The sequence below is a fragment of the Mya arenaria genome, chromosome 3 (assembly GCF_026914265.1).
Source record: "Mya arenaria isolate MELC-2E11 chromosome 3, ASM2691426v1".
NCBI lineage: Eukaryota > Metazoa > Mollusca > Bivalvia > Myida > Myidae > Mya > Mya arenaria.
In genome coordinates this window covers 30,170,062-30,183,549 of record NC_069124.1, presented here as the reverse complement: position 1 = coordinate 30,183,549, position 13,488 = coordinate 30,170,062, and the positions used below count along the sequence as shown (strand labels likewise).

Genomic DNA, 13,488 nt, shown 5'->3' with positions numbered 1-13,488 from the left:
GGCTGTTATGTTTGTTGTAATTAACCAGCGTGTGTACTCACTCCATAAAGTCTTATATTATCAATGACAGGCTATTTTTAAACTCTTTGTGCCATAATAGAATAATTTGGAAGTTTACAAAAAAAGGCATTGGTTTTGAGCAAGCAGAACTTCTGACAAGAGGGATAACAAGCAGTTAACTATTTCAACATTTCTAACGCCTGTTTTCAACAGGGGTTCTAAAGTTCAGGATTTATTCTGAAAGCTGTAAAGATTATTTTTATTCTGATATTTGCATAAAAAAAGAAGGAATTGCTTGGATATAAATATTTATGAGTTAGGAAACAATTTAAAAAGGGGTCAAAACCCCTTTCTTGCTATGGGCATTAAATGCTTGTACTCCTACAAACCCCCGGCTATTTTTGAGGATTGAAAATTATCAGCTGTTAGAGCCGCTGGCCACATATTCGCTAAACTTAAGACACTAAACCATAGTGAATATGGATCCATACTTTAAAGATAACATCAAAATTGTTTTAACTTATTAACAGCACATTCAATGTGTAAAGATCTGGAATGTTGTAATTTATTATATATGATATTCTACAGCTTTGCGGATTAAGGATACAGAATCTTGATATTTGCATGTCAATAACTGCATTGAAATGTTTTAATTTTGTATAAAAGCTTATACATACAAGTTATTTTGAGTAAAGCTGTATGTCATAAAACATATAAAAGCAATTCTGGATTCTCTTGTTATTTGCGACCTTAAGGTAACATTTAAAGCTTTTCTTCCGAAAAACAGTCAAGGTATAGTCATAGCCAGGAACGCAGATGAAGTGAACAAAGCCGGACTAAGTGATTATGCCTTGCTGTAATTGAAATATAACTGATATGAACAAACTGAATATGTTATTAATTTATATTACCTTTTGAATCCTGCGTCTGAGGTGTTCTAATAAGAGATGATCATGGAAAACCAGGAATATATTTTCACGCATGTGAGGGTGATATTTAATTTGAACTTCCTTATGAGCAATTTTTAAATTTGAGGGAACACTTGTCAGCAGCTTGAGCAAGGCTGCTGCAATTGCTGATTGTAAGATAGCATCCATTCCATGGTATATCGCAGGTGCTGCTGATGCCGATTGTTAGAACATCTTTGATCATATCATGAATGCTGAAGATGACAATTCTTGCCCGCTTATTCAGATCATACACAAAACTGGTTTACTTTAAATGTTTTTATGATTCCACACCAAATGTAGTGAGGATGGAGAAAATCATTACAATTTTTATTACAACTTGAAAGCAAAATACCAAATCGACCCCTGCTACAACAAGGACTTCTCTAGGAGCAAAGATCCGTTTCAGGATTTTTTGTTCTGTCAAGTAATTCGCTGCCACCAATATTTCTATAGACAATTCACTAGCCTTTTATTTAAAGATTTTCACAAACATGAAGAAATGAACACAATATAATTTTCCGCAGTTTCCATTTATTCATTAACACACTTGAAACATATTCATGAAGAAACAAATCTTAAACTTAATATCGATTTTAGAACTTATCATGACAATTTCACCAACAAGATACATTTAAAGCAACCATCCTTCTTCTCTTTCCAAAGCTTTCCCTTTAATACTCCAAGATGGCAGTATTGTATAACTGATTGCTGGCAGAGTTACTTAATGGATCTGCGCTGGCAGTATAAATTTATGAAACTACCGAGCCTGCAGTGTTTTAGAACTACCCTCTGCCGGCAGTGCCAAGTGCTGGCAGTTAATGAAACACTGCCGGCACGGCATTCATGTAACAATTACCCTCTGCCAGCAGTTTTACATAACTGATGCCCACTGCCAAAAGTATTACATTTCTGCCATGCGTGCTGTGTCCACTGCCAGCAGTATTACACAATTACTGGTAGAGCATTTAAAATTATTCAGTTATTCAATTTCAGAACAGGTAGAGCAACCAGCTAGCTAAGTCTGATATATTAAATTCAAATAGAAAAGTATTTTTAAACAACCCAAACAAATTACATTGCATAAAAAGAGGACAAAGAAACAGAGGGTTTTAACTTCAGCAATTCCTAAAATTGCAACAGTATGCATCATTACAGATGGAATGAAAAATATACCACATTCATTGTTTTGCTTATTGTCTGATGAAGGCATAACAGACTGATATTTCATGTAATGCTATCTTAAGAGATGGCTCAATATCCAGCAAATGCACACGGAATCCATCTGAACTCAAGCCTTCAAATGTATCTGTCAATTGCTTCAAAACTAGTCTTAAGATTTGATTCAAAACCTCTTCAACATATTGAAATAACTTTGACATCAGTTCAAACTAGTTCTTGTATCACGGTCAAAAGATCATTGTGATCCAAATCATTTAACACTTTAATAGTATATAGCACTGTTCATGGAAATTTGTACCATTTATCCAGAATTTTGTTATCTCTCATTTAATTATATACAGAGTAAGCTGTATGCCCCTCTTAAGATAAGATTGTCCAGCGAAATTAACATTTTATTGCACAGGCCTTTGTCAGTATGATGGCATTCCGTGTTCAAAATACATCCCTGTGACATCCATGGCAAACATAGCTTGATATGAATGACAAACTCTTCCATCGAATTATCAGGCCATGCAAGAGACCCAAATTGTCTAAATGGTTGGGTCAGGAGCCTGGCAACTCTGGACCGCCAGTGTGGTAGTTGCCCGATATCTCCGCATTGCTGAAGTCCATTCCTGGGTTCTGCAATTGAATGCAAAATATTTATAAATACATCATGCTGATTGACGGAAAACTTGCAAGACCTGTGTTTCAAGCACTCTGTAGGCAAGTCATGATGCAAGAAGCTGCAAAGCCTCCTGCTTAATTCTGTCGTGAATAAGTGATTATTTTGTTTTGTGCTTATATCACTTGTCTTTTTTCCACCTGTTATTAAGACAGTAAATCATTTAATTATGCTTAGACTTAGAATGTATTGAAAATGTTTTAGTAAAAAAAATAATATTGTTTAAACCAATTCACCATGGAATGTACTCGGGTTTCGTCATGATATATGACCACATAAACACACTATTTCCATATATGTAAAAGATCCCACGGCATTTGACATCTATGTTTGACTTTGACCTTCCATGTGACCTGGGAACTGCATACCACACATTGTTTAAATGTTGTGAACCTTTGTAAGATTTTATTTCAAAACCATACCTTGCATTTTTGAGTCTGGACATGACCACATAGGTGCATATTCATTAAAAGTGAAAAACATTCTTTGCTAAAAACATCAGACCGACTATATAGTATTTAGTAATATTACTGCATATCTAGCCTCAAAAAAACAATGAAATTACGCCTTTTTACATGGCTGAATATCTCTCCTTTGCATAAAATATCTCCTAAAATGTGTGATGAAATGGCCCCTTGTACTATGGCTGACCATCTCTTCTAGCTTCAAAATTGCTCCTAAGATTTTTAATGACATGACCCTCTGTATTATTGTGTACCGGTACTATTGTTTATAGATAAAAAAAATGATACCAGGATCCATGATGAAATAGAACCCTACTGCAAATTTTTATTTTGATAATGAAGAGTAAATTACCTCAAACTGGTATCTCTGTAGGGTGAGTTTTCTCTGCATCTGGTCCTGTGTGTAAGGGTCAGCCTGGTATTGATCTGTTAACAGAGACTTCCAGCACTGATCAGCTGTCGTCTTCACTTTCAATAGGCAAATGTGCAACAGTTTTCTGTCTTCTGTAACAAGAGGAGATGCATAGTTTGAGAAATATAAATACTCTAACAAGTGTAAATTTGGTTTCAAATCAGCCATTTCCACTTTCGAAATATTCTGGTTCTAAAGAGATTCTTGCAAAACATTTCATAAGAGTTTCATTTTAATATCTGATACAGTTTTTTAGTTATGTCCAAGGTTAAAGCTGTTGCTTGTTGACAATAAAGATGACGTCAAGGCTATGTCAATACCTGTACTTTTGCTTTGTAAAACAGACTAACTTTGCTAAGGCTAAAAAAATAATGTTTGTTTAGGGTAACCTTCCCAAAATTTCTAGGTAGGGTAGGTAGGGATTTTTTTTTTTTTCAAAATTTGTCTTAAGTTCAGAGTGTTTTCTTGCACATGGCAGTCTTTCCTACATTACTGTCATTGCCTGACTTTGTTTTATCATATAAACAATAATTCTGATTAAAATCTGCATTTATCCGCCCTTCGTAACTCTACTTTCCGCTAACGAATATTTTTTTTGCTCAGAAACGGAAAAAAATAGTTAGGGTCGGCGCATTTTTATAGGTAGGGTAGGGTTACCCAAAACGGACATATTTTTTTTATAGGCCTAACAATTAATTGGATATGGTCTTCTTTATATCTTACCTATTGTCCAAACGGAGTCATCTGCCTTTACCAGACATGGAAAGTTCCCCTGGAATAAAGAAGCATACTGAAATTTGATTGTGCTTTATCTCTTGACTTTATCATTGAATAAAAATCGGACTGGCATGTACCAATGGGAAAAGAAACCATCACAATAGCCAAAATGTAGAGTTAAACCATAAAATTTTATAGCAATCAGACTGGCATATACTAGTGGTCAAAGAAACCGTCACAATAGCCAAAATGTAAAGTAAGTGTTGTTGATTCATAACACATAAATTGATTCCTAACAAGATGATTTACAATGGCACAATATCATGTATAACAACAGTCACAGACTGTCATCCCCCTCCACTAAATGAAGTTAGTATCTTCTTCATATTTTGGCAGGGAATAGGAATTGAACTAAGGGCAATAACTAAACAATACTGCAGTCAGAGTTATGGTTCCTGTTCACTGCACTTCTCCTTCATATGATATTATCTGAGTATGAATTTTGAAGTACTCAAAGGCCTTTGGAGTAATGCTCCAGACAAAAATGTTTGGGACACAGGCAAGCACACACACCTACCATTTCTACATCCCCTATGCCTTCCGACGAAATGATCAAACAAAATTAAATATAAGAAAATTTTAAAAACACTACCTAAATGTTATGTTTTCCAAACTCACAGACCGATATTTGCAATTTTGTATGCCCATTTTTCAAAGTTAGCCTAAAAAACACAATCACCATTGTTTTAATAAAATTACAAGACGCCAATGCGGCAACGCCGCATTTAAGCGGGATTTTTATTTGACGATGAAATTTTGCAAACCGAGAATTTGAGCCAGTGACCTAGTATTTTTAACCAAAAAGACCCAAAGGGCAGTAACTCTGTAATTAGCTGAAATAGAATTGCGGTTCCTGCACACTGCACTCCCTCTCATTATGATCTATCACTGTATGAAGTTTTATTATATTCCATCAAATAGTTTTCAAGTTATGCTCCGGACAAGAAAAAGTAACAAAGGGCACTAACTATGTAATAAGCTGAAATAGATTGCGGTTCCTGTACACTGCACTCCCTCTCATTATGATCTATCACTGTATGAAGTTTTATTAAATCCCATCCAATAGTTTTTAAGTTATGCTCCGGACAAGAAAAGAGTAACAAAGGGCAGTAACTCTGTAGTAAGCTGAAATATAGTTATGGTTATTGTGCACTTCACTTCCTCTCATTGTGCTTTACCAATGTATGAAGTTTTAATAAATTCCATCAAGTAGTTTGCAAGTTAATGTCTGGAAAAAAAATTGACAGCAAAAAAAAAACAAATAAAGGGCAATAACTCAGTAATTAGTTTAGGTAGAGTTATGGTTTTTGAACACTGCACTTCCTCTCACAGTGCTTTACCATTGTATGAAGTTCCAATGAATTCCATCCAGTACAAAAAAGTAACAAGGGGCAATAACTCAGTAATAAGCAAGAATAGAGTTATGGTTATTGTACACTGCACTTCCTCTCATTATGCTCTACCATTGTATGAAGTTTCATTACCATTGGATAAAAACTCTTGATTTTCTTACATAAAATGTAAACTTTAACGCAAAATTGTTAACACACGCCCACCTGCCCGCCAAACCGCCCGCCCGGTTTTCGCCATTCTATAACCCGTAATTTTTCGATGAAAAATCCGGCTAAAAACTGGATGAACCTGCATCGGCTTGACAACATACCTTAATCTTTACCTCGCCTCGAACAAGAACATTGAGAGTCTTGTTTGTGATTGTACAGCGGAGCATGCTGGCTTTTGTACCCTCTGGAAGGTCCACTTCCACGTGCACTTCTTCAAGGGTCTGCCACCAGCGGCCCCATTCAGTCCCGCACACTATTACACCACTTGTCTCATCAAAGTGGCTCATCTCTGCAAATTAGTGGATCCAAACAATTATAAAACTGGCAGAAATGTTATTATTAAGATTTCATTTGTTAAATTATCTATTTTATCTCATTGTTCTTGTTATGAGTTTGTAGAAATTACCCAACAATGTATTACAAGTTTTGTAGATCTGCAGTTTTTCCCAGAAAATCAGAATGTATATGAGTCAACTTTAGGGTGTCAGAGATTCAGGGTGTTTGTTAAGTTACTAGTCAATTGTAACCACGCCCCCCAGGCCGGGGGTATACTGGGGATAGCCGGGGTAATGTGCTGTGTTTTTACCTTCCATGTGGCCCCACAGTGCCGGGTGAATGCGTTGGTTTTGTCTTCACACCAAAAATAGCGGGGAATGGGCGTGATCTAGCATTCCTGGGGTGTGGCGGCATTTAGTGGGAATCTTATCAACACGTCGTCCCGCAAGTTTTACCCGGGCTAGGCAGGACTGAAAGTCAACGTCCCCGCTATTCCCTGGACCTTTGGGGGTCGTGGTTACAATTGACTGGTGCATTACATGTGTGTCGATTTCATGAATTGGTGTAGTAACTAAGGGCTATTCCAGCAAAACATATAACCCCCCGGGGGAAGGCAATTATTTAAACAGTTTATAGGGACATTTATGGGATCTTATCCTGGATGGCATGTTTTGTTCACCATGTCATGATGATGTGTGAGGTTTTGTGCACCTAGTCAAAAATGACATGGGAGGGTTTGTCCATGGGATGTTTTGGTCCAGGGGCCGTATTCAATAAGCATCTTAGTGAATATTTTCACCTTAGTGAGAATTTCGTAATTTTTGACAACAATTATTTTAAATACCCACTACTTTTCATCAGATTTATTCATATGCATATCTTGTTTAGACCATTTTCTTGCTTATTTTCAAATTAGAAAAATGGCATTTTTTCACTTAGTTGAAAAATATTACTAAGATGCTTTATTGAATACGGCCCCAGATCCTACAATTTCTATCAAGATCAGAAATATCACCAAAAGGTTGTTCAACGGTGAGTTAAAAATGGTACAGTATAAAGTTGATACCAGAGTATTTTCTCATTTATGTATACGTATGAAGTAGACAGATGTATACCATATGGAAAGTTAACTTTATCACATTTGTAGTTAATGAATTTCAGAAATGGTACATTAGTCATTACTCATTCTCATTCATCAGAGGCTTGATAATGATAAATCTAAATGTGCATCATCACTCTGGTCTGGGAGTAGGATTTGTTATTGGTCCCAGCTCTGGTGTACTAGAATGCCATAACTGGACTCAGTCTAGTCTCTGGAGATAAATAGAATAACCTGTCCAATATTCTCTTGATAAATTTAAATGTGCATCCCATGTCTGATTATATCATTTAAATAAATGTTTCATTGTCATAAATAAATCTGCAACAGATTTACTAGTCTCATAATCATGTCATGTGCCAGTTTTATGATGTTTTATGACACATATGAGACACATGGGAAACCTGGGGAGTATCAAGTGTCTAATTGTCATCAGGGATGATAACAGAGCTAAGTTGCCAATCCTGAAAATTTCTGCGTGGGGTTCAGGGGGCCATTAAGGCCCCCGATGGGTCCAGGGCAAAGCCCTGGTGGGGGCACAAGGGGGGCGAAGCCCCCCGAAGCTTTCCGTATTTCAGGGATTCTAATACCCTTTTTTGCCTTAGAATAGTGTTCAAGGAGTACACCTTTCGGTTTGGTAGATATAATTATGTTCAACACGAGACATCCACAATCAGAACAATAATCAGGAATCTTAGGAGTGAAGTTTAACACCTTTGTCTTTAAACAAAGTTAAATTTACTTTTTTTTACCTAGGCATTAGACATGTACCTGACATTTTGGTTCAGTTGTCCACTTCCCATAAAACTCAACTGGCTATGATCAAATGGCTGTGTATGAACAGTCTACACTATGGGATGTTTGGTTTATAATAATGAACAACATATCGATTATCATGCTTGCAAATGTTAATTGTAAAAGTGTTAATTATTCAATTTTTATGTATCGTATTAAGAGTATTTATTCCATTTTCTGCACATTTGATGAGAATATAATGTTATTAATTATTATATATATTATTCCAAGTAATATCCAAACGGGACTTAAATGCTTTGGCAGCGTAGTCGTTGTGGACATGGTGGACTTTGACGTATTCTGGTCCCTAAGCCAGATTCTTTCCCCTCATGGTGTTACATGAGTCCAGTAGCATACAAACTAGATTGTCCCACGGCAGTTCCAAGTCTCTCAAACTGGTTTTCAAATTCTATGAAAATTGATTCAGAATCAGCCCTTGTGATTTTTAAGGAGGCCAAATGCCTCAACACTTTTTCTTTCTCTATAGCAGAAAAATAGCTGCAACAGTTTTCTCATTGTGTTTGTTGACTTGTCTTAGTTGAAACAAAACCGAGATCCATTAACTCCTCCACATGTTCATCATTGAAATGGCTAGCCACTACGTAAGTCATCTTGTATGATGCTGTACACCTTTGAAGTTTTAATTCGCTGAGAGCTTTTGTATCTTTGGCAAGTGTCTTAAGTAAGACACACTACTGTGGTGCCAGGGAGCATGTTCAGTCATAAATCCAAGTATCATGGCCTCTGGATTGAATTGTCAGTCACTGACAGGAACAACTGGATGCACTGGCTGAGGTGTCTGTTCATCCCCGACTTTTGTAACCATCAACATACCTGGAAATACAAATTACAACTATAGAATTTAAATCTCACTCAAACTGGGTCCTCAAGAAGTTTTGTTGAACTGTCTCAAATAGAAAATAAAATGGCTGCCTCTACGTAATATGTGTTACTACTATAAAATATTTATTTTTTTTTTTTTAAATTTGAACTAAACCAACTTTCATTTGAACCTCCCATACTGGTCAAAAGCCACTTCTTATTGAGAACAATGCTTCAAACATTATGAGAATAATAAAGAAACGGTTTACAGCGTAAACTTCAATCGGCCAATTCAAATTTGTAAAATAAAAATCGATTATTATGACACAATCCGAATCGGGGTGTCCGAAATGATGCTAGATGCGCAAAATTAATTATTAGTTTGATCACTTTCTATTAACTTAAAAAGAAACGTTTCGGGAATTTTTCTTAAAAATAAATGCCAAATATACCCTTTAAATCGACGAATCGATGTTTTTAGAAGTTGGTGGTGGTATTTTTTCCAATACCCGTTTATTCGTCTTCGTCGTCTGTTATATCCGGATACGACCATCCGGATACTGTCTTCTAGTCCCATCGGTAATTTCCGTAATCACCGGATGCTATCTTAACCAATCATATAGCTCGATTGCCAAGACGTAAATAGGTTCGTTAATTTCCGGCTTTACACTTCCGGAAAACTCACCTTTCGTAACCATATTGTTCGAACTGAGCTCGATTCGCTCCCAGTACCCCTCCCCCCTAGAAAAAAAACTCAACGGATTTACATTAATCTCAAAATCGATCCGTGAGGCCTTAAATCCGGAATTCCGGATTAATCCGGAATTTTATCATCCCTGTGTCATGGAAATCTGATCAGATCCCTGGGCGTATGTGATAAATTTCATTGAAAAATTATCAATTAGGATTAACTATCTTCACTTCTATCTGCCATCTCAGACCAATAGCAATCCTACTTCCAGCTTTTATATTTGACTAGTGGAGTGAAGTGCTAGTGTCTGACTAAATTAATTATCATAATTATCATAAACAAAGTGCAGTCAACTGACAACTGGGAAAAAGTTGTCTTAAAGAACAGAAACTGTTTTTAATAGTTATTTCTTTCCATTCAATAAAACAAAATGGTTCTTGGCTAAATAAAAAGTTTGGACAACACAGCAATGTGAAGGATATTTAGCAAAACTAAAAATTGTTGGAATTGATGAGTGTCCTTACAATTTACCAGAGGTCATTTGGCAGAACAATCCAACAAAGTGGCCTGATGTACAATGGCCAGATGTCTGCAACTACTTGATGGAAACTCCAGGTATGCTGTCATCATAACATATTTGAATATGGTTTCTATTAAACTGATTGAGATAAGCATTTTCATAAAGGAATTCATTACATTTCCGATAAGTTAACTATTTATGCATTATTAGCCAGAGATGAAGACTGAAAGAATAGATCCAATGTATGAATATATTTTAGAAATTTTTTATTGACATAGTTTTTGACTTAATCATTTTTATTATATTAACCAAACTATTTGTAAGTTCCATCAGTCAATAAGTAAAAATATCAATCACGCTTTTCCCATTCATTCAATCAATCAATCATCCATTTTTGACTTCTAAACATTATTCATTCAATTACATACTTATTAATTAAATAAATCAATAAAAAAATCAATCAATTATTTTTTAATCAATCAATCAATCAGTAAATCAATCATGATTCAACTGGACAATCAATTGTTAAAATTTCAGAATATTTGAAGTCTTATTTTTCTTTATATCATGTTCATCTTATCTTGACAGAAGGAGTGTATACCAAGGAGTCAATGAAGAATTTCAAGACCCTTGAAGCCCACATCTTCTTTCTATCAGGTTTTGTCCAGACAGTAGAACACATGAAAGTTCCAAACACAACACAACAAAACAGAAGTGAAGCACTCTTACAGAGAAAATGACGACCCTCATCATCCATGGGTATCTGTATCTAAGGATGGGAGTGTACTTGCTGCTCACTGCGACTGCATGGCAGGGTAAAGAAAGTTTTTTCTTACAATTAAGAATTTAATGATAAGTGAAGTGGTAATGTCAAGAAATATTCAAGAAGTATTTAAGCTGCACTCTCACAGATTGAGTCAATGACCGATGTGACTTTTTTCTTTTATTTTTTTTTCTTTGTATAAACAAGACTGCAGACAAAAGAATGCAGACAAAAGATCAAATCACAGTTTTTCATATTATGTGCAAAAATTGACATTTTACAAACGCTTCAAGAAAAAATACATTTGTCAGTTTTTCAAACAATTTAGACCTGTTCTTTGGTCGGTTATCTTAGATGACTAAATATTTCGATTGCAGACTGAGCAAGTCATGCTCCCACATTGCAGCCATCCTGTTAAAATTGAAGCAACAGTTCGGAATGGATATACAAAGGCAGCCAGTACAGACAAACCATGCTTATGTTATCAATGTCACACAAAAGGGATTCAGCCAGCAGAGGTTAGAAGTATTATTTTCTACAAAGACAGTGTCAAACAGAAACTGCAGAGTAGCCAACGAAAAAGGAAGCCACCGCCACCTGCACCTTCTCTAGAAAAACAAAAAGAATTTCTTCAAAAACTGGCTGGCCTAAAGGCAAAACCAGTTGTCCTTAGTATTTTCAAAGAAACAGCCCACCTGTTTAATGAAAAGAGACAGAAACAGTTTAGAGTTTGACAGTTTACAATCACAGTGACTTGGAGGGAATGTGCTGAATTTTGATGTCTACAAAATTTAGTGACATTTTACCTAAAATAACCTAAAATATATTTTTTTTCTTCAGATTCATCAAAGGGGTCACTCATACCAACTATCTAGCAGAAATAACTATGAATTACGGCACTTTTATAAAGTCAGAAAATCTCGATTTAGACACGGACCTGTATATGGTTTATAGGTCCGTGATTTAGACAAATCTCGTTTTCTGACTTTGTAAAAGTGCCGTAATTCATAGTTATTTATGCTAGATAGTTGGTATGAGTGACCCCTTTGATGAATCTGAAGAAAAAAATATATATTTTAGGTTATTTTAGGTAAAATGTCACTAAATTTTGTAGAGGTCAAAATTCAGCACATTCCCTCCAAGTCAGTGTTTACAATAAGGTCTCAAATAATCTCAGCTCTCTGATCATGGCAATTTAGATTTAAGCTAAGAACTATAGACTTGCAAGCTGGCTGTCTGAATCCATGCTGTAAAAGTCATACAGTATCATATCAACGTAAAATCGTTCATTTTACAAAAAATAAAAATATTCACAAACTTTATTTTGCGGCTGCAGACAACCGTTTAGGTTGCAGTCAATAGTTGAATGTGCGTTATAGTTCAAAACAATATTCTACGCAGTTATCTCCGCTAACAACTGACCCAAATGTCTACAGTCTTAAAAAATATATAGTCTCTTTGGAAAGGATTATGTTAAGTTTACCATTTTTCTTTTTGTACAATTTGTTTAATATTTACATTTTTTTCTCCTAAAGTTTTCGTACTTTGAAAGGGAAAATAGTGTTATCATAATTACGAAAAACTTTATTTTTATTTGAAAAAAAAAAACAAGACAAAAAAAAAAACAAGACAAAACAAGAAGTTTGGCTTAGAGAAATAAACATTCTTGCAACTGTAGCCGATCCATGATCTTCTCAAAATGAATTACTATCTGTAAAAATATAAATATATAGACTAGAGGTTCGCCACGAGTGAAAATGTAGTTTTTCTATGATCACGAGTGAAATAAAATATGATCTTACACTGAAATAAACAAATGTTCTGGTTCTTTTATGCTTATTTTCGGAGTTTTATTTGTTTTTCATTTATTTCTGAATTACCCCCTTTTTTGAAAAGGGTGGTTTTTACGCCGCTACCCGTTGGGCGCCCCTCATGCAAAATTATAGAGCTCTGTCAACTTTTCTATTTTCGGTTTACTGAGAAATAGTTCTCTGCTTTTCATTCTTATAATTTATTATTCGCTCGTTTTTTAGTGCAAAGCTTTTATGAACAGTAATCAATGAAGTTTTATAAATGCACATATAATGAAAACACAGATAAAGAGTGAATGCCACGCTAGTTGGTTGACAAGTTTTGAGGTGTGGGTTGGGTAAAAAATATCGGATTATCTGTAAATTGTTGTGTGAATTTTCCGGGAAGCTCATTTTACTTATCACAACGGCAAACAGTTCAAAGTACATTTGAACGATTATATAAAATTCTAATATTCTGTTCGAACAGTTGTTTTTGTCTGTAATTAATTTGTTTTGTATGAAAACAAATGTTCGAACATTCAGCTTCAAAGTCTGACAAAGATCAAGAAAATGTTTGAAAAACGGAATTACCGGTAATAAACGGTAAGTTGTTAATTTTCAAATATATATTTATTTAAATTTATAAAATATTTCTTTATTTTTTTTTGATATTTTTTTTTGCCAACATTTACTGGTTCAAAGTCCAGTGTTCTGTTTTGAT

The 13,488-nt window shown here is 35.1% G+C and overlaps 1 protein-coding gene across 7 annotated transcripts; it reads right to left on the bottom strand.

Annotated features, from left to right (window-relative positions):
• Window positions 1-1,461: 1,461 nt before the first annotated feature.
• On the bottom strand, window positions 1,462-12,322 carry LOC128229263 (nudC domain-containing protein 2-like). Of its 7 annotated transcripts, XM_052941074.1 has the most exons (6): window positions 12,293-12,315; window positions 10,941-11,014; window positions 6,110-6,297; window positions 4,393-4,441; window positions 3,610-3,761; window positions 1,462-2,750 (listed from the first exon to the last, which is right to left on the bottom strand). In XM_052941074.1, the coding sequence occupies exons 3-6, from the start codon at window positions 6,293-6,295 to the stop codon at window positions 2,673-2,675; spliced, it is 465 nt and encodes a 154-aa protein (XP_052797034.1). In that variant the 5' UTR covers window positions 6,296-6,297; window positions 10,941-11,014; window positions 12,293-12,315; the 3' UTR covers window positions 1,462-2,672. The 7 variants fall into 7 exon arrangements, with proteins under 7 accessions (XP_052797034.1, XP_052797033.1, XP_052797032.1 ...); XM_052941073.1 differs by lacking the exon at window positions 10,941-11,014 and having other exon boundaries at window positions 12,293-12,322; XM_052941072.1 differs by lacking the exon at window positions 12,293-12,315 and having other exon boundaries at window positions 10,941-11,686.
• Window positions 12,323-13,488: the final 1,166 nt, after the last annotated feature.